The 26,434-nt window shown below is 40.9% G+C and overlaps 2 protein-coding genes and 1 long non-coding RNA gene across 7 annotated transcripts in view; 2 read left to right on the forward strand and 1 right to left on the reverse strand.

The window, feature by feature from the left end:
- LOC121495860 lies at positions 1–19,242 on the forward strand. Of its 4 annotated transcripts, none has more exons than XR_005989063.1 (3): positions 1–114; positions 281–432; positions 17,849–19,242. It is a non-coding gene; the product is annotated as an uncharacterized LOC121495860 (long non-coding RNA). The 4 variants fall into 4 exon arrangements; XR_005989062.1 differs by lacking the exon at positions 17,849–19,242 and adding an exon at positions 16,667–16,813; XR_005989061.1 differs by lacking the exon at positions 17,849–19,242 and adding an exon at positions 6,339–6,521.
- The window catches only part of SPINK8 (serine peptidase inhibitor Kazal type 8 (putative)), a 16,825-nt gene continuing 6,984 nt past the window's right edge, over positions 16,594–26,434 (reverse strand). The window contains exons 3-5 of one of the 2 annotated variants that reach the window (XM_041763903.1): positions 25,987–26,108; positions 19,688–19,730; positions 16,594–16,780 (exon numbers count right to left, since the gene is read on the reverse strand). In XM_041763903.1, coding sequence (XP_041619837.1) covers positions 16,769–16,780; positions 19,688–19,730; positions 25,987–26,108 — 177 coding nt within the window. In that variant the 3' untranslated portion in view covers positions 16,594–16,768. The remainder of the gene's footprint in view (positions 16,781–19,687; positions 19,731–25,986; positions 26,109–26,434) is intronic. The other variant, XM_041763904.1, reaches the window with a different exon arrangement.
- LOC121495857 (SRSF protein kinase 1-like) lies at positions 21,645–22,689 on the forward strand. The gene has a single exon (XM_041763899.1). It carries the CDS (start codon positions 21,681–21,683, stop codon positions 22,602–22,604), a length of 924 nt encoding a protein of 307 aa, XP_041619833.1. The 5' UTR covers positions 21,645–21,680; the 3' UTR covers positions 22,605–22,689.

A 26,434-nucleotide genomic window follows, 5' to 3' on the forward strand; every position in this document is an offset into this window, starting at 1 on the left:
GAGGTAAGGGGAAGACGGCGCAGTGGGAGCGGCCGGGCGGAGGCTAGATGGCCTGCAGCCCGAGCGCCGGTGCTGCGGGTGGCCCATGTCTCTCCGCAGCGCCTGCCCCGGGCTGTACGAAGGGACGGGCCGTCTCGGGCGGGAACTGCCCCTCCGCGCCGGCTTGGGCGCCCTCAGGCGGGAGGGAGGCGGGCGTTCCTGGGCGCCTCTGCGCGGGGGAGGGGGCCGCCTGGCTGTGGGACGGAGCTTGCTCGACTCGTTCTGTTACTTTTCTCTCTAGGGTAGTGCCTGGCTCGTGGTTGCTGCCCGGTACTTGTCGGAGCTACGTGGAGGGCGAAGAACTTGGGCGCTCCATCGCGAGGACGGTGGCAGCCGTCCCAAGTCTCGCGCTCAGGCGATACCTAGACCCGAGGGAGCACAGCTGAGGTGGAGGTGGTGACCGAGGGTTCTTACGTGGGCTCTAGGTTTCCGTAGGCCGTGAGGGAAGCTAGTTGGAAGGGCCTTGGACATGTCGCTAAGAAATGTGGGGTAGGGTGGGTGGGTTCTCCAGCAGCCTGTTGAAGCAATGCAAAGTGAGGTGAGGACTGTGGGTATTCCTGGTGTGTGGTCTAAGTATGGAGATGGGATAGTGTGGCAGGTTGAAGAAGGGTGGTGAAATTTTTTCTTGGAGTCACTGAATTTGAGAAGAGTGAAAATAAGCAATAACTGTCATCTATATATCTACACACACACACACACACACACACACACACACACACAAATATATATGTATATGGATTAACTGATTCTAGTGCCAGGTATACAGGTGTTGCACTTCTGGAAAGTTGGAAGGGAGGTCTCTGATTCTGGCAGCTTGTTTCCACAAGATGTCTTTCAGAAAGTCCAGTCCTGCTTGGCTGGTGAAGGCTCATGTCCCTTTCTTCTTCTTCTTTTTCTTTCTTTCTTTTTTTTTTAAGATTTTATTTATTCGTGGAAGACACAGAGACACAGGCAGAGGGAGAAGCAGGCTCCATGCAGGGAGCCCAACGTGGGACTCGATCCTGGGTCTCCAGGATCACGCCCTGGGCGGAAGGCGGCGCTAAACCTCTGAGCTACACGGGCTGCCCCACATGTCCATTTCTGCCTTCATAGCATTAGAGTAAACTTAACCATATGCTACTGACCAGACATCAGATTTTAGTCTTATTTTCCAGGTGTTTCAGGTCCAATTTTATTTTCTATTCCCTTTTTTTTAAGTTTTTATTTTTAAGTAATCTCTATACCCAACATGGGGCTTCAGCTTACAAGCCTGAGATAGAGTGACATACTCCACTACTCAGCCAGCTAGGTGCCTGTTTTCTACCTTTATCTTCATTAACATACGTTTGCACTATAGGGATTTTGCCAATTTTTAGACCATGGTCATTAGCTCACTTTTCTGTGTAACCCACACACACTGGCGAAGGCTTTAGTTCCATATTTTATAGTTGTATTGACTACCCTGAGCAGCAAACCTATATAATGAAAGGAAGGGCAGATAGGATTTTAGGAGACTCAATAAATAATACCGTTTTTCTTTTTTAAAGAAATTATTATTTTTTTGAGAGAGAGTGCACTCAAGAGAGCACAAGCAGGGGGAGTGGCAGAGGGGAAGAGAGAGGGAGACACAGACTCCCCATTGAGCAGGGAGCCTGACTCAGGGCTTGATCCCAGGACCCTGAGATCATAACCTGTGCGGAAGACAGCCGCTTAACTGACTGAGCCACCCAGGTGCCCAACACCCTTTTTCTGAACTTGGGCTCAGAACCAACAGAGAGTAATGGCAGGCAGGTAGAGACCAAATGTCAGCTTATTTAATACTGGTGGAGCTGTTGGAGAACATATTGTGAGAACCAAATTCGCCGCCTTCTAATTCTGTGCTGCCAGACTTCAATGCCAGGTCTCCTAAAAGCCTTAAGTAACACCAAAAAGAATCTAAATCATTAATAGGACATACAAAGTTATCACAGCATTGCTTCACATTCACTGAATTTAGGAAGCAGACCACCTTGAGCTTGTAGTAGATTTTGTCCCTAGAAACCTTTTCAAAGACTCATACTCAATGTGAGGGAAGGTGAATAGGCTGAAAAGGTCTTGACTCAATGTCACTGGGACTGGTAATTCTATAACAGTTATTGAGTCTCCTAACTTGTGAGTCTAAACTCGGGAGAATCACCTATTATGAGATTAATTATGACCTGTGTTGATTATATTCTGAGGGGCCTCTACCTGCGTCTTGTCTAGTCTTTGTTTTTCAGCTAGTGGTATTTAAGACGATGCCATCTTCTTACAGTGTTAATTTACAATAGTAGCAGCCCCAAACCATGTCTTTGAAGTGTCTTTCTTTTTTGTCCAGTATATTCAAATTTCTTAATACCGTTTCTCTTTGGGGTCCTGTGTTTCTGGCGTCCCCAAGCTGCATTGAGGGTGAGCTCTATGACATGGCTTACCCAGCCCCACTGTGAGCAGCTCTCAGTTGGCCACTGTTTTCTTCTGTAGAGTTGGTCAGGCCCAGGACACATGGCTCTTATGCGTGGGGGACAGGAGGGTGGTCCTTTACTCCGTGAGTTTTAGTTGAGCATTACTGTGGCAGGTGTTTTTATTTTTTTATTTTTATTTTATTTTTTTACCTGAAGCTACTATTCTTGGTTCTAAAATTTGTTGCCTCAGGGACCCAGTGAGAATTGAGACCTTTGCCTTTCCTCCAGATCCTGTCTCAGCTTCTGAGCTTCTGGATGTGCCACATGAAGAGTAGTATTTCTTTCAGACACTTCTCTTTGGGCATTTTCTTTTTCTTTTTCTGTGTTCCCCTACTCCTTTCCAGAAGGCTCATTGAATTTCTGACATTTTTATCATTGGAGAGAAGGAAGACCCATGGAACCAGCTCTTTGCTAGGCTACAGAAAGTGGGGAAGGAGTGAATTTACATAGCCATGCCCTAGAGATTTGTCTCTCAGTTGTTTTCCAAGATATCAACTTGCTTTTTAAAAAAATCTCTCAAAAAAACCCCCCAAAACATCTTTTCCTTTATTTTCATTCTTGTACTGCTTCTGATCTTATGGAGCAGGTTTCTAAAGCTATGCATTTCTTCCTGGACTTTGTAAACAAATGTGATTCTGTAATACTGTTCCAGGCCCAGGCTTTTCCCATCTTCTTAATCTCCATGGCTGTGGTAATTTCATAGAGTGGTTTTTCTACTTCAGTCTGAGAAGATGATATGTTTTATTTGTAATAAGGGCATTTTTTTTTTTTTTTTTTTTTTTTAACAAATAAAACCTACCATCTTTTTATTTTTTTTTTTATTTTTTTTTTATTTTATTTTTTTTTTTTTTATTTTTTTTTTTTCCTACCATCTTTTTAAAATTGAAACTGCATTGTAAATCTCAGAACTAGGGATCCCTGGGTGGCGCAGCGGTTTGGCGCCTGCCTTTGGCCCAGGGCGCGATCCTGGAGACCCGGGATCGAATCCCACGTCGGGTTCCCGGTGCATGGAGCCTGCTTCTCCCTCTGCCTGTGTCTCTGCCTCTCTCTCTCTCTCTCTGTGTGACTATCATAAATAAATTAAAAAAAAATAAATCTCAGAACTATAAAACCATAGTCAGAGGTTTTTTTTTTTTTTAATCTTATTTATTTATTCATGAGAAACACACACACACACACAGAGGCAGAGCCACAGGCAGAGGGAGAAGCAGGCTCCATGCAGGAGCCTGACGTGGGACTCGATCCTGGGTCTCCAGGATCAGGCCAAGGGCTGAAGGCGGTGCTAAACCGCTAAGCCACCCAGGCTGCCCCATAGTTAGAGTTATTGACAGACCAGCAAGTGGGGAGTAAACCATGAAGGGAAAAAAAAAAAAAACCACACATGAATTCTGGTTTTGGCCTTTGGCCTTGAGTCTAGCTCAGGATATAAGGGATGGAATTTGGGACAGCCTTTCCATTCTGTCCGCTGGGCTGGGCCTAATAAAGTCTGGAACTCATACACTTGTGCTCCTTAGCATATGTGAATTTTTTTTTTTTTTTAAGATTTTATTTATTCATGATAGAAAGGCAGAGACACAGGCAGAGGGAGAAGCCGGCTCCATGCAGGGAACCCGATGGGGGACTCAATCCTGGGACTCCAGGACCACACCCTGGCCAAAGGCAGGTGCCAAAGGGTTGAGCCACCCAGGTGTCCGCATATGTAGAATTTAATTGCAGTTTAAAGGCCCTGGCCCCTCGAACTAGCTAAAAGACATAGTAAAGGACCAAATACTTGTTTTACCCCAGTATCTAAAAGGCGTGTATGGGGAAGGACTTCCCTGAAGTTAAATTTGTACCTCAGTAGACCCTGCTCACCGAGGTCTTCCCTGCTGCTTAGGCTTTGCAGATGCCCTACGAGGGAAGGCAGTGGGTCTGTGCTAATAAGGCCAAGGTCAGTGCCCACACCTTAGCCCTTATGTGCTTCAACCACAGAGATTGTGTTAAGGACAGTGGCTTTACTGAACCACGTGACTGGCATTTTGCTAAGGTACTCCTTCATCCCAGCCTGTACATAAAATCAGAGTTAGAAAAACACTTGCCTGTGAACAAAGTGGCCTGCATTTCAACATGGCCAACTTGAAAAGTGTTTGAAATGCTTCAAGTGGTGGTCCCATTGTAGCCTCAACTTGTATGTGATATTTTACTCTCTACATTCCTCACCAGATCTCTCTTTTCTGTTCTTTGCCAAATCATGAGATTCTAACATTCCTTTGAATGAAACACCCCTCCACCTCTGTCAAAAGGCAGAGCCTATTCCTGTGAAACTTCCAAAATAGAGCAACAGAACCTGTGGGCAGCTGGTTCCCAAAATAAGGGAAGAAAGGGTCAAACTACCCTTAATCTGGCTCTATGTCCCTGAAGCTTCAGCCAAGGGAGAAGAGTTATGGGAAGAGATCAGGAGTATTTAGAGGAAATCTTCCTCTTGGACCCAAGGAACCAGTCCAAGAAACATTTGCTTTCTAGTAAAGTTGAGAATAACTTGGTTTCAACCTGTGTGTTTGGCAATTGGTTGAGAGGTTGGCTTAGAGAAAAAAGTGAATTCATTTGGGATGTGAGTTTGGAGTGATGGTAGGACATTCAAGCAGAAGTAACTTGGTGGTAGTTGGATAAAGTTAGGTTTGGGAATTGTCAAAGGGGTGATAGAAATACGTCAGTGAAGAACTGACCATGGGAAAGAATGCAGAGAGAAGACAAGGTCAAAGACCAATCCTTCCCCTGTCGAAGAATAATTAAAGACTTGTTTATAAAGGGAATGCCTGGCTGGGTCAGTCGGAAAAGCAGTGACTTGATCTCAGGGTTGTGAGTTCAAGCCCAATGTTGGGTGTAGAGATTACTTAAGTAAATACATAAACATTAAAAAAAAAAAAAAAACTTGTATATAATGGAAAACAATGATTGATTAAATCTAGCAAAAGCAAAAACAGTATTTATATATGAGAAAGAGTAGAGAAGGAAGAAGGAAAAAACGATTTTATGAAAATGGTAGCTTTTGTTTCCTGTGGGTAGACTGCTGATCAGCTGGCAGCCAACAAAAAGGCCAGTATTCTTTCCTGCAGCAACTGAATGGATTATAAAATAATACAACTTCACTTGCTTATGGGTTCCCCAGAAGATCTTTAGAGTTCAGGTGAGATTTAGGTGTCAGGCTGTCTCTGGATAAATAATGTCTATCAGTATCCTTTGTAAGCACCACCTTCAACTAGGCCAGGTCTGTTATTTCCCTTGTCAGAATCTCTGACCTCCCTTTTAATCAGACTCCGCTCTAGTCTAAATTAGCCCTGAAAGTTTCAGTCTCCTGAAGTAGCAACGTGAGTTGAATGTTGTTTTGGGGGCAATGTCTGTATAGTAGTATTTAGACTCCCAAATATTAGCAATGCCAAAAGAGTAAGTGAATCCTAGATACTGTTAAAAATACTTGGAACCCATTTCATATCCAGTTTACTCACTGGCCTGTTTAATCAGGAGAATAAGACCCAAGGATTGTTTAGTCACGTTTAGCTAATGAATATTCATAAACCAAGTGGATCATAACTGAGTGAGCATTTACTTTAGAGAACAAAAATCCTGATAGAAGTTTCTAACTTTGAATCACCATCTCTGCTCACAACTGCTAAAACAAATATTTTCCATTAAAAAAATACATTTAAATACCTTCACACTCGCTTTTTAGATGAAGTGTGTATTTTTTTCTTTTGCTGTAGATGTTATAAAGAACTTTTAATCTCCTGAGCTCTACTTCTGCCATTAGCTACCCAGTTTTCCAAAAACTCAGGCATGATTCTTGGTTTCATTTTTTGCCAGATTGCGCTCAACGATCCTTCAGCAAACCTCTGTCCATTTAACCTTCAGCTGTACCCTAAATTGGATCACCTCTGGCCATCTCCTAGCCTGAGTCAGCCTCATCTCTTCATGTACTGTCATCTCTTCAAGCCTTCTGTGGCTTGTTTTTCATACAACCATCAGCCTGATCTTTTTATTTTAATTTTACTTTTTAAAATAAATATATATTGGGATGCCTGGGTTGCTCAGTGGTTGAGCGTCTGCCTTCAGCTCAGGTTGTGACCCCGGGGTTCTGGGATCAAGTCCCACATCAGGCTCACCACAGGGAGCCTGCTTCTCTCTCTGCCTATGTCTCTCTCATGAATAAATAAATCTTTAAAATATAATATATATATATATATGTGTGTGTATATAAAGTAATCTCTACACCCATCAGGGGCTCAGACTTCACCCTGAGATCAAGAGTTGCACATTCCACTAACAGCCAGGTGTCCCCATATTGATCTTTTTAATGCATAAAGCAGGTCACATCACTCTACTGCCTGAAGCACTGCCATGTTTTGTTGCTTTACTAAGAAAAAAAGCCAAACTCCTCACCATGGTCCTTAAAGCACCATGTGACTTGGCCTTTGCTGACCTCTGTTCTTCACGAACCACTCTTCCCTCACTCCTACCATTCCACCATCTTGTTCCCACCTCAAGGCCTTCACAGGAGCTACTCCCTCTGCCTAAAACCCCTTCTACCCAATATTTGCTCCAGTCACTCCACACTGAGTCACCTCCTCAGGCCTAGCCAGATTTCATGATCTAAAGCAACACCCTCTCCCAGCATTCTCTTTCTATTAATCTTCTCTGTTTTTCCTCAGTACCTGTACCTATCTTTGTTGCTCTAGCCCACCTTTTCTTCTGGCTTTATGAAAGAGAGGAAAATCTGGGCAGCCCAGGTGGCTCAGTGGTTTAGCGCTGCCTTCAGCCCAGGGCCTGACCCTGGAGACCCAGGATCGAGTCCCACGTGGGGGAGCCTGCTTCTCCCTCTGCCTGTGTCTCTGCCTCTCTCTCTCTCTCTCTCTCATGAATAAATAAATAAAATCTTAAGAAAAAAAAAAAGAGGAAAATCTAGCTAACAGCTCTCCAGCTCCACTTGCCTCCTCCCTGCATGTGTGGGTACTTGAGTGTGTGTGTGTGTGTGTGTGTGTGTGTGTGTGTGTGTGTGTGTGGGGGGATTCCCCTGAGCCAAGTGAAGGGGATTCCAGAGCCTGACTTTCAAATATGGAGAAGTACCTGCAGAAGGAGATTGGCCTCTCTCCTACTCATCCCTTGACCTCAACCCAGTGTTTCCATGGTCAAGTGGGGTGTGCAATGGAATAGTTAGTGTGAAACCTTGACATGTATCCCCTGAGATTTAGGGCTTATGTAACCATAGAACCTGATGCCTTCTGTCTTCCTGGAGAATCTGCCCACAGCAAGGAAAAAGAGGAAGTTACCCTTGCTCTGTTTCCTTAACCCTAACACATTTTAACCCCTACTATCGAGCCTCTTATTCTAAATCCTATACCTTGGCCCCTAACCCCACCACTGATGGTGATCTAACTCTTAACTTGTAACCTAGCCTACCTTTTCTGATGCTGACTCATTCTCTTCTGACACTGACCTAACTCTGGCCCTTGATCCTTTTTTTTTTAAGATTTTATTTATTCATAGAAACACAGAGAATGAGAGGCAGGCTCTATGCAGAGAGCCTGACATGGGACTTGATCCAGGGTCTCCAGGATCACGCCCTGGGCTGCACCACCGGGACTGCCCTGGCCCTTGATCCTTAAACTGAAGTGCTAGACCTTAGACTTTTGCCACAACCCTAACATCTAACCCACCGTAGTTCCCTAATCACCACTTTAACCTTAACTTTCTAACCCTAGCCCAAGCCCTAGTCGCTAAACTTCTAACCCTTTAACCTTAGACCCGGTTTCTAGATCCTGAGATCCTGACATTTATCTTCTAACCTGGTAATCCTGCCCTAATCTTAACATTTAATCCTTAAATCCTGACCCATGGATTCTAACCTCTAAACCCTCACCCATACTGCTAACCTCCAGGACCCTGAAACCCCAGAACCCCAACCCCAACTCCACAAATGACAAGCCAGTACTTCACTCTACTGTGGACCATAGACAGGGGAATTGCAGCAACTCAAAGTGCATAGGTCAGAGGACATAGTGAATGAATGCCAGCAAATTAATCCACCAGACACAGAACATGAAACAATAGGACTTCTAAAGAGCCAGGAGAAAAAAAGCCAGACACTTCCTTAAATAAAAGATGTGGTAGACCAGCAGCAAGCCTGAATAAGCCTTCAAATCTCTGAAGACAGGCAATGAAAGTCAGTCATTGTGACCATACCTCTCTGTCCCAACAGTAGACTCAGCAGGTCATCCTAGAGCCATGATGGAAGAGAATTGTCCTTCCTGGTAGAGCTCTCAAGCACAGATGGATGGCTCAGTAAAGCCCTTGCCCTAGGACACAGCAGAAGAAACCTTGGTAATACAATGGCTATCAACCCAGGAGATAAGAGCCATAGCCAGCATTACCATTTCCCCAATTTCCCTAGCATAATCATTGGGACTCCAGGAGAAGCCCAGAAACCAGCTAACAATCTAGTTGAACAAAAGACAGGAACCCTATATAAAACCAGCTATTTCCCCAAATTCCAGGCCCTGACCTAGATGGGATTCCCAGGATCCAGTGTTCCAACATGAACCAAACTTCAAGAAACAGCCACAAATCTCCCATGGAGAGGACAGAAGGGGGAAAAAAAATTCCATGCTCCGAGTCCCTTCTCCCTTTTGTCTCATTCCCAACCTTTACCCCCACCACTAGGGTGCCCATACAAAAGAGACGAAGGGCAACAGACAGTAGTAATAGAAAACATTTGCTAACAGGACGGAGGAGGTGCTTTATCTTGCTTATGCTTATGTGACTTCTGTATATTCATTATACTTAGGTATAATTTGCTTTAAGTTGGAATACTGCTGAAACCTAAAATACATATATTAGGAAGGAAGGCTGAAAAATCCATCATCCAAGCCTCCATCCATCTCTACAAGTTAGAAAAAATAAGCAAACTAAACACAAAGTTTATTAAAAAGGCAGAGTTAGTGGGGCACCTGGGTGGCTCTGTGGTCTGTGAGTGTCTGCTTTTGGCTCAGGTCATGATCCCAGGATCTGGGATCTGGTCCCACATCGGGCTCCCTGCAAAGAGCCTGCTTCTCCCTCTGCCTGTTTCTGCCTCTCTATGTCTCTCATGAATAAATAAAACCTTATTTATTTTTTTTATTAAAGGCAGAGTGAAAACAAGAGATTTCTCAAAATGAAAAAAAATAAAGAGACGCCTCGGGGGCTCAGTGGTTGGGCGTCTGCCTTTAGCTCAAGGTGTGATCCAAGATCGAGTCCCACGTTGGGCTCCCTGGGTGGAGCCTGCTTCTCCCTCTGCCTATGTCTCTGCTTCTCTCTCTCTGTGTCTCTCATGAATAAACAAATAAAATCTTAAAAAAAATAGTATCAAAATATGTTTATTTCAAAATTTATTTTTTTTTTTAAGATTTTATTTATTTATTCATGACAGACAGAGAGAGAGAGAGGCAGAGAGAGAAGCAGGCTCCATGCAGGGAGGGAGCCTGATATGGGACTCAATCACGGTCCCCAGGATCACACCCCATGCCGAAGGCGGCGCTAAACCACTGAGCCACCGGGGCTGCCCTATTTCAAAATTTCTGTGCAGTTATGCATACAGCAAAATGAACAAATCTTAAGTATGCAGCTTTTATTTTTATTTTTTAGTATGCAGCTTAAATATTACAAGCAATATTCCGAGTGAGATTGGGGAATATTTAAGAAAATCTTAAAGATGACTCAATAGAAATAAAATCTTTTTTTAAAGCTTTATTTATTTATTCATGACAGAGAGAGAGAGAGGCAGAGACAGAATCAGGCTCCAAGCAGGGAGCACGACGGGGAACTTGATCCTGGGTCTCCAGGATCACACCCCGGGCTGAAGGTGGCGCTAACTGCTGGGCCACCGGGGCTGCCCAAGAAAAGAAAATCTTAAGTAGGCATAACGAGGGACGTCTGGGTGGCTCAGTGGTTGAGCATCTATCTGCTTTCAGCTCAGGGTGTGATCCTGGGGTGTGGGATTGGAGTCCTGTGTCTATCTCCTTGCAGGGAGCCTGCTTCTCCCTCTGCCTCTCATGAGAGATCTGTGTGTCTTGTGAATAAATAAGAATCTTTAAAAAAAGAAGTAGGAGTAATGATTTCATGCTTAGATATTAAATGTAAAGCTACAATAATTAAAATTGTGGCATTGGGGGATGCCTGGGTGGCTCAGTGGTTGAGCATCTGCCTTCCACTCAGGGTGTGATCCCAGAGTCCCAGGATCAAGTCCCACATCAGCCTCCTTGCATGGAGCCAGCTTCTCCCTCTGCCTGTATCTCTGCCACCCCTCCCCCCATCTCTCATGAATAAAGTCTTTAAATTGTGGCATTGGAGTAGGATTATGTCAGTCATGGACAAAACTTTCAGAATGAGGGTCTTGTATATAGAAGAATAAATGAGAAACAAATCATTTTTAAAAAGAAAAATGGTATGGGTATAGACTTGTCTTACAAAATACTTATATTTCTTATGAATCCACTTTCCTCAAATAGTGAAGTACAGGTACATACAAAAGTCGTTGGTGATTCCATGGGAAAGAAAAATAAATGCTCATAAGGCTGAAAATTCATCTGGAAGGAAACACCTAGACTTTCACTTCAACCACATACATTATAAATTCTGTCTGGCTTTAAATGGGTAAAAGTGAAATATAATGATGAAAATGTTGGAATGAAGTTTAGGAAATATATTTATATCCTTCATGGTGAGGAGACTTTCCCAATCAACATATGGTCTAGAGGCCATAGAGGAAAGGCTAAGCCATTTAAATAAGTAAATAAATGTTATAAAAGACCAAAAATGGTCTTACAGTAGACTATATTGTAAACAAGGATAGCTTGTTGGCAACTACAATAAAAAAAAGTCCCTTACTGAATGGCTAAATATGATTCTACAAATTGATAAGTGAAAACCTCTCTGGGCAAGTTATAAAAGAAGGAATGAGTTGTTCTCTACTGCTCTTTGATTTTGAGTTCTAATTGTCTTGAATGGAGCCTCTGGAGGAGTCGTTTCTTAAGGCAGGAGTAAAGATTAGCCAAGGGTGGATGGCGCTCTCCCTGACATTCTTTGGAGCTCCAGTCACTCCCAATTGCCTGTGTCACATGTGCCCTTAAAACGTAATCCTCATCTCAAATCTGTTAATGTCCTCTCCTCATCAGTTACCAACTGGATTACAGCATTTATATAGAGTTCTTACTGTCCTTAGCCTTACAGTAGCCAGTCAAGATACCCTTCCACAATATTACTTAGCTTGTTTATTTTCTTCCCTACCCCTTTCAGTGTGGTTATGCTATTTATAACACAGCTAGTGCAATCCTTAGTGTTTGTTTGTTTTTTAAGATTTTATTTATTTATTCATGAGAGACACAGAGACAGAGAGAGGCAGAGACACAGGCAGAGCGAGAAGCAGGCTCCATGCAGGGAGCCTGACGTGGGACTTGATTCCGGGTCTCCGGGATCACACCCTGGACTGAAGCCCGCACTAAACCCCTGAGCCACCCGGGCTGCCCATCCTTAGTGTTTATATTCCATTTTGAGTCCTCCACATCCTGGCTGATTTTAATTGTTTATTTTTGTGTATGTGAAACAATTCTGATTTTAAGGGAACTGTGCAAAAATGCCCAGAGAAGTGCTGCTCCTCCCTCATTCTTACTATCTTGTTCCCATTACCCATTTCTTTCCATCATTTCCCCAAGTACTCCCTACAGGTAACCATTCTTTTTTGTTTCTGGTTTACCTTATGTTCCCTTTGTTTTTTTTTAATTTTTATTTATTTATTTATGATAGTCACAGAGAGAGAGAGAGAGAGAGAGAGAGAGAGAGAGAGGCAGAGACATAGGCAGAGGGAGAAGCAGACTCCATGCACCGGGAGCCCGACGTGGGATTCGATCCTGGGTCTCCAGGATCATGCCCTGGGCCAAAGGCAGGCGCCAAACCACTGCGCCACCCAGGGATCCCCCTTATGTTCCCTTTGTACAAATGAGCAGATACAGGTGTAGTTTATCGTATCCTCTTCTTTGTTACACAAATGTTACATTACACTCCTGGGCGTTTTGCCTTCTCCACTTTCAGAATGCCCTGGAAAACACTCTGTATCAGCTCATAGAGACCTTTCTACTTCTTTCTTTCTTCTTTCTTTCTTTCTTTCTTTCTTTCTTTCTTTCTTTCTTTCTTTCTTTCTTTCTTTCCTTTCCTTTCCTTTCCTTTCCTTTCCTTTCTTTCTTCCCTTTCTTTCTTTTCTTTCTTTCACAGCTGCATTTTTCTTTATTGTGTATGTAACCATTCCCATATACATGGACATTTATTATTTTTTATTTATTTTTTATTTTTTAATTTTTTTTATACATGGACATTTAGAGGGTTCTCAGTTATTTGCAATAGCAATGCTATAGTGAATAACCTTGCACTTACATACTTTTGTATAGAGGTGTGTCTTCAGAGTCCTAGATTCCTAGGAGTGAGATTACTATCTTGAAAGTAAAGTATATACATAGGTTTGCTAGGTATTTGTCAATAGTTGTGTTAGGTCTGTCTTAGATATTTCCTTCTGCTATTGGTTTCTAATTTTAGTCTGTTGTGGTCAAAGAAAATACGTAGGATGATTTCAGTCCTTTTAAATGTATTGAACTGTTTTTTTTTTTAAAGATTTATTTATTTATTTATTCATGAGAGACACATACACACACAGAGAGGCAGAGACACAGGCAGAGGGAGAAGCAGGCTCCATGCAAGGAGCCCGACGTGGGACTTGATCCCAGGTCCCCAGGATCACACCCTGGGCTGCAGGCAGCGCTAAACTGCTGCACCGCCAGGGCTTCCCGTATTGAACATTTTTAATGGTCCAGGATATGGTCTGTCCTGGAGAATATTTTACATGCATTTGAGGAGTATATGTAATTCTGTTGTTGGGTGGAATGTTCTATAGATACTTAGATCTGTGATGTCTGTGGAGATTTGATAATTCCAGCCTTCTGTTTACTTTGAATATTCTGCTTAATTGCTCTATCCAGGATTGAAAATGGGATGTTGAAACCTCCAGCTATTATTGTGGAATTGTCTATCTCTTTAATTTGCCTCATGTATTTTGAGGCTCTATTTTTAGCTGCAAAAAATGTTTATATGTCTTCTTGCTGGATTGACTCTTTGATCAATATAAACTATCCTCTATCTCTAGTAATAATTTTTGTCTAAATTTTACTTTGATATCAGTATAGCCGCTTTAGGTTTCTTTTTGTTGCTATTTACGTGATTTTTTTTAATCCTTTTTTTTTTAAAGATTTTATTTATTCATGAGAGAGAGAAAGAGAGAGGCAGGCAGAGACACAGGCAGAGGGAGAAGCAGGCTCCATGCAGGGAGCCCGATGTGGGACTCCATCCTGGGTCCCCAGGATCATGCCCTGGGCCAAAGGCAGCGTGAAACCACTGAGCCACCTGGGCTGCCCTTTTTTCATCCTTCTATTTTCAGTCTATTTGTGTCTTAGAATCCAAAATGTGTCTCTTATAGATGGCATCTAATTGGGTCGTGTTTTTATTCATTCTGTCAATTTCTGCTTTTGATTTTATTTTTTATTTTATTTTTTTTTTCTGCTTTTGATTTTAATGTGTAATCCATTTCTGTAGTTGTAGATAAAGTAGAATTGTCCTCTGGTCATTTTGCAATTTGTTTTCTTTTTTTTTTTAAAGTTCTTCCCTAACATATTTTTATTTTTATTATTTATTTATTTTTAAAAATTGTATTTATTTATTCATGAGAGACACACACAGAGAGAGAGGCAGAGACACAGGCAGAGGGAGAAGCAGGCTCCATGCCGGGAGGCCGATGCGGGACTTGATCTTGGGAGTCCAGGATCATGCTCTAGGCCGAAGGCAGGCGCTAAACCGCCGAGCCACCCAGGGATCCCCTGCAATTTGTTTTCTATTTGTCTTACGTCTTTTTTGTTCTTCTGTTCCACCATTGTTGCCTTTTCTTGTATGTTAAATATTTTTCAGAGTACTATTTTAATTCCCTTGTCTTATTTATTTATTTAGAGAGAGCATGTGCGAGTAGGAGGGGCAGAAGGAGAAAATCTCAATTGCCAGATCCACACTCAACATGGAGCCCAACATGGGGCTTAATCCCATGACCCTGAGATCATGACCTGAGCTGAAATCAAGAGTTGGATACTCAACTGACCGGGCTACCTAGCCACCCCTCTTTTACTATATGTTTTAGTTATTTCCTTAGTGATCACCCTGGGGATTATAATTAACAACATATAACAATCTAGTTCACGTTAATTCCTTTTTTTTTTTTAAGATTTTATTTATTCAAGAGAGATACAGAAAGAGAGAGAGAGGCAGAGACACAGGCAGAGGGAGAAACAGGCTCCTTACAGGGGAGCCCGATGTGAGACTTGATCCCCAGACCAGGATCACTACCTGAACCAAAGGCAGATGCTCAACTGCTGAGCCACCCAGGCATCCCTCTCTAGTTCATATTAATTCCAACTTAATTTTAATCTTGCACAAAACTCTGTTTCTATATAATACTCTGCCCATCTCCTCCTTTGTGGTATTATCATCATACAAATGTCATTTTATGCGTGTATGCAGGTCATGTAGGAACAGATTCAAGCCCACTAGCATGAGTTCAGTGGAGATTTCTACTTTGCCCCTTAATCTCATCTCCTCTTTGCCCCTTAAAATTTTCATCCTTGGGCAGCCTGGGTGGCTCAGTGGTTTAGCACTGTCTTCAGCCCAGGGCATGATCCTGGAGACCTGGGATCGAGTCCAATGTCGGGCTCCTGCATGGAGCCTGCTTCTCCCTCTGCCTATGGCTCTGCCTTTCTCTCTTTCTGTGTCTCTCATGAATAAATAAATAAAATCATTAAAAAAAAATTTCATCCTCAAATCTCTGTCCACTTCTTTTATTTCTATAGACATTTTCAGATCTCTTATATCTGAGGAAAGGACATATTCACACTGACCAACCAGTGCCATCATATATAAACAGTTTTCTCCTTAGAACTATAGGATCTCTTGTTGCATGGGACCTCAAGAAGATAATTGAGTCACATAGTTCCTAATTCTAGTTTCGCATCAGAATTTCTGAGTTTGGGAGGTTTTTCTTTCTTACTGGGTGTTGCCTGGGGTTCATTTCAGAACTTCTGATAACAATCTCATTCTATTCTTTTTATTCTTTTTATGCTTTATCCTAAGAATTGAGGAGAATTTGGATTAAATGACTGTAACTTCTAGATTGTGTTGAGTAAATATTCTTAGTCCTAAATCCTAAGTGGTATCATTAGTCTGCAGCTTATAAATTTTGGGAAAGAAGAAAAGCATTAAAGCATGTTAAGAAATAAACATATTAACACAGGCATGTATTTCCTCATCCTTTCTCAGTTTAATGTGTGCATGTGTCTATATGTGTTTCCCTAGGACCATAAGTATGTTTTTTTTTAAATATTTTATTTATTTATTCATGAGAGACACAGAGAGAGAGGCAGAGACATAGGCAGAGGGAGAAGCAGGCTCCCCACAGAGAGCCTGAATGCAAGACTTGATCCCAGGATCCCAGGATCATGACCTGAAGGCAGACGCTCAATCACTGAGCCACCCAGGTGTCCCATGTGTGCAACTTTCTAAGCCTCCATCCCTTTGTCTATAAACTGAGGATGTACTTCTTGAGTTTGTAGTGAGGCTTAAATAAGTTAGTGCTTGTAAATTATTTGGAAACCTTACCGTGGCCAGGCATTACTTCAAGTAATGTGCTTAACACATTTTCTTTGGATAAAAGTCTCTCTTTTATGGTCTGATTGAAATTACTCAAATCAGATCCTGGTGTATTGAAAACCGTGTTACTCACATGACACATATTCATCTCAATAATGACCAGAGCCCTCAGGTTGTAAATATAGCTGCTTTTAAGGCACCCATTGTCTTGTTTAGATTTCTGGGGTCATTTGCTCACAACCTATATGAGAACAGATGGAATCTGTGGCATAAGTCATGTAGTTTTGGGATGAGAACAAGAATAGTTGATATTTTTAAGAGATTCTTAATAACCAAGAGAAATGTTTGCCAGCCAGAGTTTCTACTGAGAATCATTTATTGAAGAAGCAAATCTCAAGGAGTTTGATCATCTAACCATTGGTTTCTTCCAGCATCAGCATTCTCCTCCACAGGATGATACTTGAAGTGACAACCATTATGTTTCCCTTAATCATCTGGGGATTCAGCAAGATCTATAATTCTTCATGGTAAATTCAGGAGTTTTCCTGCAAGGGAAGTATCTGCTTAGAGAAATCAAATTTGGGAAAATTAAGAGAAAACCCACCACATTGATAACCACACCCATAGTCCTGCTGGAGGAATGCTAAACAATTATTTTATGAATGAGAAGGCAAACTAGAGACGTTCTAATTTCAGTGAAGAACAAGAGCACAGAGTGGACTTGGGAAGAGAAGAGGAGAGCTAAAAATGCAGATGCCTATGTGAGTCTTTGAACCCCAGGAGAGCCATGAGGCAGAAAAGGTGGAGGGTAGAGGCACTGAAGTTGGTGTAAAACAGTCTGGTCAGAGGCATATGAGGTGCCATGGGCAGCGTAGAAAGAGGTGTTAAAGAACGGTCTGAAGGCTGACCAGCCAGGTCCAAGACTCAGCCCTGCCTGCTCCTAGCTGTGTGGTCTTGGGCAAGTCACATCCCTCTGTAGACCTCTCCATCTTTCAGTATGAAATGTAGCTAATAGCAACACCTTCCTCATGGTGGGGGCTGTAGAAACGTGGCGGAGGAGATACAGGCAAAGCATGTGGCACAGTGCAAGGTACACATACCTTAATCAGTGTATTGATTGGCAGTCAATCAGTGATAATTGTTAGTCCTCCCATCAAGGATATTGTGTTTTTTGTTTTTTAAGATATTACTTATTTATTCATGAGAGACACAGAGAGAGAGGCACAGACATAGGCAGAGGGCAAAGCAGGCTCCATTCCATGCAGGGAGCCCGACGTGGGACTCAATCCCCAGTCTCCAGGACCACACCCTGGGCCGAAGGCAGCGCTAAACCACTGAGCCACCCAGGCTGCCCCTAAGGTTATTGTTATTTTCTTTGCAATCTTGTTGGAAACCATGTCCATTGTGCTTTGGTAAAGGGCTTCGGGAGGGGCCATTGTTCATTCATTCATTCATTCCCTTTCTCCTCACACTATAGCCACCCATTTTAATGAGCTTAGTGTCTCTTTTTTGCTTATGTGTTTATATAAACTATGTATTGTTTGTGTTTATTTTTAACTTACATAATGGTATTGAGTTACTTGAATTATTCTGTCTCTTGCTTTTTCTCTCAGTGTAGTATTTTGAGACCTACTCGTGCTGCTGAATGTACATCTGATTTATTCTGAGAGCTGCATGGAACTCCATGAAGACACCTTCCACAGTTTACTAGTTGATTTCTGGACTAGTCTCACCCAGGCTGCCCCCCAAACCTGCCACTTGCCACCATGAATGACACTGCAGTAAACATGTATGTTACAAAGTTATGAGAGAATTGCTTTGTGATTTCCTAGGTTTGGAAATGCTGTCCCAGGAGATATGCATGTATCTAATTTCTTACTTTGCCTAAGAAGTGGTAGATTAGTCCTCAAGAGTGGCTGTAACAGTCTTCTCTGTTAACACATGTTATGAAGCTGTAGCATTGGACATGACCCAGCTTTCTGATGTTTGCTAATATAACAAGTACAAATTGTTCTCTTGTTTCAGTTTGAACTTGTTTGGTTACTCATTAGGTTTTGAACATCTTTCTTATGCTAATTAGTCTTTATCTTTCTTGTATAAAACCATAGCCTTTGCCTGTTTTCCTGTTGGTTTACCTTATATTTTCTTGCTGCTTATTTGCATACACATTCTCAATATTAACTTATTGTTGTTTTTGGGAATGGCAAATATCCTCCAGTTCTGTCAGCTGTCTACTAACTTACCATAATGTCCTTTACTTATCAGACATCATCAGTCCAACAAAATATTGATTGGGAATGAAATGAATTTTTAGAATAGTTTAGAAAAAACCAAGTCATATTACTTAAGTTATAACCTAGGAGTATGGACTGCCTCTCTGTTATTCATATGATTTCAAATATCCTTTGTCTGAGTTTTAAAGTTTTTTCTTTGGAAGTCCCGAGTATTTTTATTCTTATATGGTTAATTTTCAGATATTTCATAGCTTTTGTTTCTATTTTGAGTGATGTGTTATTGTTGACTGATCTTGCATCCAGCACAATTGCAGGATCCCCTTAATAGTGTTAAGTTTGTGATTAAGCCTGCCTTCGGATTGATGATTATAGTGCCTTCATTTTTGTCTTAGGCAGGCTCGAGTGCCATTTAGTAAACAGACAAACATGAAAAGACTTGAACAAAATAAAAAATTCATTGCTTATACACACAATGGTCCCTGGGGCAGGTGCTCTGTATTGGAGAACAGCTGTTTTCCAACCAGTGCCTCACAGACAGGCTTTGTGATGATTGATTTTATGTGTCAACTTGGCTGGGCTATGGTACCCAGATACTTGATCAAACATTATTCTGAATATTTCTCGGAAAGTATTTTTGTGTATGATTAACATTTAGTATTTAATCTCATGGCCAACAGACATATGGGAAGATGCTCAACATCACTCATCATCAGGGAAATGCAAACCAAAACTACAGTGAAATATCACCTCACACCTGTTGTAATGGTTAACATAAAAAAACTCAAGAAACAACAAGTGTGGCAAGGATTCAAATAGGAACCCTTGTGCACTGTTGGTGGGAATGCAAACTGGTTCGGTTCCTGTGGAAAACAGAATGGAGGTTCCTCCATTTAAACGTGAAATACATACTAGAAGATGACAGGGAACTAATTAGATGTGATAACAGCATTGTGGGCATGTAAGGAAATGTCCACACTTCTTAGTAATATGACATGATGTGCAAGCCATGTGTTAATATACTTAGGAAAAGAAAAAAGAAATGAAGGAAATGTGGCAGACACTTTATACTTCATTGGATTGATATGATAGACATATGATATTTTATTGTATCTAGTTGTTTATAAATTTATAAACTAGAAATTTTTTATAACAAAGCATTTAAAACTCTATAACATCAGTATACTCCTAAAAATGAAAAATGAAAGTGACTTTACTTACACATGGTCCATCATACAGTTTAGTTATATTAAGCCCTTTGTATCTGAAAGAAATTATATTTTGAAATGATTATTTTTCTTTTAAGGTATATTATAAATTATAACTAAATTTCACTTGATAGGGGTGCCTGGGTGGCTCAGATGGCTAAGCATCTGCCTTTGGCTCAGTTCATGATCTCCAGGTCCTGGGATTGAGCCCCACATTGGGTTCCCAGCTTGGTGGGAATCTGCTTCTCCCCTTCCTCTCCCTTTACCTCTCTTCCTGCTTGTGCTCTCTCTTTCTCTCTCAAATGAGTAAATAAAATCTTTATAAAAAATAAATTTCACTTGATAATCTTTAATTAAATTTGAGAAGGAAACACTCTGCTTATGGTGAGTTCTTTTTTTTTTTTTTTTAAGATTTTATTTATTTATTCATGAGAGACACAGATTGAGAAAGAGAGGCAGACACAGGCAGAGGGAGAAGCAGGGAGCCTGATGCGGCACTCGATCCTGGGAATCCTGGAACTCAATCCTGGAACTCCAGGATCACACCCTGGGCCAAAGGCAAGTGCTAAACGGCTGAGCCACCCAGGGATCCCCATATGGTGAGTTCTTACATAACAACTATTTTAAAATACCTATTGTTATAGATCTTTATTTGTCAAAGATATTGGATATATAAAATTATGTATTTTATAGAATATAAAATTTAATAATTAATCTTGAATATTTAAGTAGAAATCCAGAGTACATATAATGCAATTAAATAATACAATAAAATTACAGTATAAATTTTATGAAAGATGAGGTATTACTATGACCTTATGGAAATAAAAAATGATTAGGAATACTATGAACAGTTTTATGTGAACAATTAGATAACCTAGCTAAAATGGGCAAATTCCTAGAAACACACAAATTACCTACACTCTCTCAAGAAGAAAGAGGAAATCTCAACAGACTTTTATCAAGTAAAGAAATTGAATCAATAATAAAAAACCTCTTAATAAAAGTTTGACCTGGTATCTTCATTAGAATACTACCAAACATTAAAGAGTGAGTACCAATGCTTTTCAAACTCTTCCAAATAATAGAAGAGGAAAAAACATTTTCTAATCATTCTGTAAAGCTAGAATTACCATGATAGGAAAGACAAAGACATCACACACACATGCACATGAAACAATAGACCAATATACCTTATGAATATAGATGTAAAAATTCTCAACTAAGTTATAGCAAACTGAATCCAACAGCATATTAAAAGATTTATACACTACGACCAAGCAGGATTTATCCCAAGAACTCAGGGTGGTTCAACCCCAAAATATCAACCAATGCAATACCATCACATTAATTGAATGAAGGAGGTAAAAAGTACATGTTAATCTCAATTGACATTAAAAAAAAAAAAACCAACCCTCATTTGACACCTTTTCATAATAAAAACTCTCAGAAAACAAGAGATAGAAGGGAACTTCCTCAACATGATAAAGAACATTTATGAAAAACCCATAGCAGATATCATATTCAGTGGTGAAAGACTAAAATTTCTAAGATTAGGGACAAGACAAGGATACCCACTTTCACCACTAGTATTCAATGTTATGCTAAAAGTTCTAGCCAGAGCAAGAATAAGAAAGGCACCCAAAATTTCATTTGTTAATTTTACCTCAATAAAACTGGAGTGGGGGGAGAGAGATCCAATTTGGAACGGAAGAAGTAAAATATTTGAAGATGACATAATTCTACATAGAGAAAATCCCAAAGAATTCATATAAAAGCTACTAAAGCTAGTAAATTCACTGTTTCAGGGTACAGTGAAAACATGAAACACAACATGAAAATCAGTTGTGTTTCTATTTAACAGCAGTGAACAATCTGAAAATAAAATTAATAGGACAATTCCATTTATAGTGGTATCCGTTTGGCTCAGTTGGTAGAGAATGCAACTCTCGATCCTGAGGTTGGCCACTCGAGTGCGCAGGCGCCTGGCGGTTACCGGTCTCGCCATGGAGCGGAAAGTGCTTGCGCTCCAGGCCCGAAAGAAAAGGACCAAGGCCAAGAAGGACAAAGCCCAAAGGAAATCTGAAACTCAGCACCGAGGCTCTGCTCCCCACTCTGAAAGTGATCTACCAGAGCAGGAAGAGGAGATTCTTGGATCTGATGATGATGAGCAGGAAGATCCCAATGACTATTGTAAAGGAGGTTATCATCTTGTGAAAATTGGAGATTTATTCAATGGGAGATATCACGTGATCCGCAAGTTGGGCTGGGGACACTTTTCAACAGTGTGGTTATCATGGGATATTCAGGGGAAGAAGTTTGTGGCAATGAAAGTAGTTAAAAGTGCTGAACATTATACTGAAACAGCACTAGATGAAATCCGGTTGCTGAAATCAGTTCGTAATTCAGATCCTAATGATCCAAATAGAGAAATGGTTGTTCAACTACTAGATGACTTTAAAATATCAGGAGTTAATGGAACACATATCTGCATGGTGTTTGAAGTCTTGGGGCATCATCTGCTCAAGTGGATCATCAAGTCTAATTATCAGGGGCTTCCACTGCCTTGTGTTAAAAAAATTATCCAGCAAGTGTTACAGGGTCTTGATTATTTACACACCAAGTGCCGTATCATTCACACTGACATTAAACCAGAAAACATCTTGTTGTCAGTGAATGAGCAGTACATCCGAAGACTGGCTGCAGAAGCAACAGAGTGGCAGCGATCTGGAGCTCCTCCACCTTCTGGATCTGCGGTCAGTACTGCACCCCAGCCTAAACCAGCTGACAAAATGTCAAAGAAGAAGAAGAAGAAATTGAAGAAGAAGCAGAAGCGCCAGGCAGAAATACTAGAGAAGCGAATGCAGGAAATTGAGGAAATGGAGAAAGAGTCGGGCCCTGGGCAAAAAAGATCGATCCTGAGGTTGTGAGTTCAAGCCCCACGATGGGCATGGAGCCTACTTAAAAAACAATGACAATTCACTTTACAATAGCATCCAAAAAAATAAAATACCTCTGAATAAGTTTAGCTCAGGAAGTGAAAGACTTGTCCATTGAAACTACAAAACATTTCTGAAAGAAATTAACGAAGTCTTGATAAATAGAAAGCTCTCCCATGCTCATGGATTGGAAGACTTAGTATTGTTGAAATGTTGATTGCTACCCAAAGCAATCTACAGAGTCTATGTAATCCCTATTAAAATACCAATGGCTTTTTTTTTCTTTTTTTTTTTCAGAAACAGAAAAGTTGTCTTTCAAATTCACATGGAGTTGCAAAAGGTCCTGAGTGGCCAGAACCATTGAAAAAAAAAGTTGGAGGACCTCCAAATCCCAATTTCAAAAATTTAGTACTAAGATATAGTAACTATGTGGCATTGGAATTAGGATAGACATATAGAACAATGGAATGAAACTGAGAATGTGGGATAAATTCAAATATCTATGACAAATTGATTTTTGACAAGGGTGCCAAGGCCTTTCAGTGAGAGAAGGAATAGTCTTTTCAACAAATGGTGCTGGGACAACTAGATAATCACATGCAAAAGAATGAAGTTGGACCTCTGCCTCACACCATAACAAAAATTAGCTCAAAAATAGATCTACAACCTAAATTTAATAGCCAAAACTATAAAACTCTTAGAAGAAAACATATGGGTAAATTTTCCTGCCTTGGATTTTACAGTGGATCCTTAGGTATGACTCTAATAGCAAGAACAGTAGCAGCAGGGGAAAAAAAGATACATTGACTTGATTAAAATTCAAAACTTTGTGCATCAAAGTACATTATCAGGAAAGTGGAAGACAATCTACAGAATGGGAGAATATATTTTCAAATTATATCTAGAATTCAGAATATATAGAGAACTCTTACAACTCAAAACTAAAAAGACAAATAATGCAGTAAAAAAAAAAAAAAAAAAAAGGAGCAAAAGACTCAGACATGTCTCCAGAGAAAGTATACAGATGGCCACCAAGTACATGCAAAGATGCTTACATCATTAGTCATTAGGGAAAGTAGATTAAAACCATAATGAGATACCATTTCACAACCACAAGGATGGATATTTTAAAATGTTGGGGAGAAAGTAAAGAAATTGGAACCCTTAATGTTGCTGGCAAGAATGTAAAATGGTCCAGTCCCTGTGGAAAATATTTGGTAGTTTCTCAGTAAGTTATAAGTTACATATATAATTACTATAAGACCCAGAAAAATTCCACTCCAAGGTTTATACCCTAATTTTTTTTTTTTTTTTTTGTTTATTTATGATAGTCACAGAGAGAGAGAGAGAGGCAGAGACACAGGCGGAGGGAGAAGCAGGCTCCATGTACCGGGAGCCCGACGTGGGATTCGACCCCAGGTCTCCAGGATCGCGCCCTGGGCCAAAGGCAGGCGCCAAACCGCTGCGCCACCCAGGGATCCCAGGTTTATACCCTAAACATTGAGAACAGGTACTCAAATGAATACCTTTACATAAATGTTCACAACAGCTAAAATGAAGAAACAACCCAAATGAGGGAATTTGTTGCTTCAAAATACTGCAGACAGTCCTTCAGGCTGAAGTGAAAGGATACCAGACAGAACCTCAAATCCATATGAAGAAACAAAGAGAACCAACAAAGTTAACTACATAGGAAAATAATATAAATGTGTTTTATCTGTAATTATTTTTTTCTATCTAAGAGACAACCACATAAAGTGATAATTATGAATCTATGTTGTTGGGCATACATATATTAAGGTATACTTTGCATGATAATAATATGCAAAGAAGGGTGAATAGGAGCTATTAGGATCAAAGTTTTTATTTTAAAAAAATTATTTGTTTAAAAGATTTTATTTGAGAGAGAAAATGGGTGGAGGGAGGGAAGGGGCAGACACAGACTCCCTGCTGAGTAGGGAGCTCAATATGGGACTCCATCCAAGGACCCTGGGATCATGACCTGAGCTCAAGGCAAATGCTTAACCAACTGAGCCACCCAGGTGGGTGCCCCAGGAACAAAACTTGTAAAATACTTTTGTAATTAATGTGGTATCAATCCAAACTAAGTTATTATACATTAAAATCTTTTAATTCCCATATTAACTACTAAGAAAATATTTCCAAAAATTTGGTCAATGGGAGTTCTTTGGAAGCTATCTCTCAAGGATCTCCTGGTTTTTGCATTCTATGAGTCTGATGTTTTTTGTTTTTTGTTTTTAAGATTTTATTTATTCATGAGAGACACAGAGAGAGAGGGAGAAGCAGGCTCCGTGCAGGAAGCCTGAAGCAGGACTCAATCCCAGGACCCCAAGGATCACGCCCTAGGCCAAAGGCAGGCGCTAAACCACTGAGCCACCCAGGGATCCCGAGTCTGATGTTCTAAGTTCCCCAGACTGTGCATTCTGATTGTCAGCTGTCTGTAAGGGTGATTGAGGCTGACACTAAAGTTATTTAATTCTAGTGTAAATTTGTGAGTTCTAATGTAAATTTTGGTATTTATGCAGCAAGGCATTCAAGAAAATCCAATCTTGCCCAGCTTGACATCTCTTATTGTGACCAGAATTATCATGTCTTCTTTTAAGGAGAAGACCAGAGGAAGGACAGAAATAAAGTTTTATCTACTCTCATGTCTTTGCTTTTCTCTCTCTTAAAATATTGGACTTAACCTCTAAATCTTAGTTACCCAAGGGTGTTGCTTTTCTCCTTAAAGGAGAAAGCAGATGTCAGAGGAATCCTCCTCCAATCTCTGTAAGGCAGCCTCCTTGATAAAAAGCTCTGTGCCCCACTGTTCCTCTCAGATGAAGGGTTGGGCATTTCACGTGGGTGTCACTCAAATCTTCTAACATGTAATGGGCCCAAAGATTTAAGCATATTGCTAAAGCATGAAAGCTAAAAGAAAGCTGGAAGCTAAAGAAAGTTGTTTGAGAGAATAATACCCATTCAAGGATCAATAAGCCATCCGCTGGGAGGATTTTTCACCCAGCCCCTTCCTCCTCTTCCTCATCAGGCTTTGTTCTTTGGCCTGAGGGTAACCCTCATCTGTGGTCATGTGATCTGAATGCTGTGGCTACTTGATACTGAGAACTTTCCACCTAATACTTGCCCAGGCCAGGAAGAACACTCTCCCCTCAGTGGGTTTCTGTTCTGCAATTGTGTGAATGGCATCACTTCTGGGAGTATAGGGAGAGATGGAAGAAATGGAGGAGCAAATAGTGGAGGAGTCCCTGGAGGGAAGATCTAACCAGGAGGAAGCATTCTGAAGAGGTTACTCCTATCTTGGCTACCTTCAGCCCCCTGACTGAGAGAAGGGAGAATAAAAATCAAGACTTACAGAATTTCGGAGCAGAGATGGCATTCACTGCTGTAAGTCACCTGGTCACTGCCACATATGGGTTCACTTGGCTTGATGTAAGAGAAAATCCAGCACTTATTTATATTCTCACTGCACTCCACCTGAAGGTGAGACACAGATTAGAGATGCCTTCCTCCAGGTCCTCTGACCATTGTCACTGGTAGTGGGGTAGGGGAATTGAAGAAGGAATGCTAGATCAGGCATTCAGAGGACAGTCTTTAGCAGCTTCAGTGTTTGGCCCCTGGCACTTACGCAACAATATGAATATAATATATATCATCACCTAACATGTGAGCTGTGAACTCCCTAGTCTGAGCTCTAAGTTCCTCATTAGGATGAAAATCTCTGCCCAAGCAACCACAAAATGCGATCGTTAGATTACAGAATGGAGAATGTCTTTATGGTTAGACTTTTCTTATGAACATTA

Source organism: Vulpes lagopus, chromosome 7 (assembly GCF_018345385.1).
Source record: "Vulpes lagopus strain Blue_001 chromosome 7, ASM1834538v1, whole genome shotgun sequence".
Classification (NCBI taxonomy): Eukaryota; Metazoa; Chordata; class Mammalia; order Carnivora; family Canidae; genus Vulpes; species Vulpes lagopus.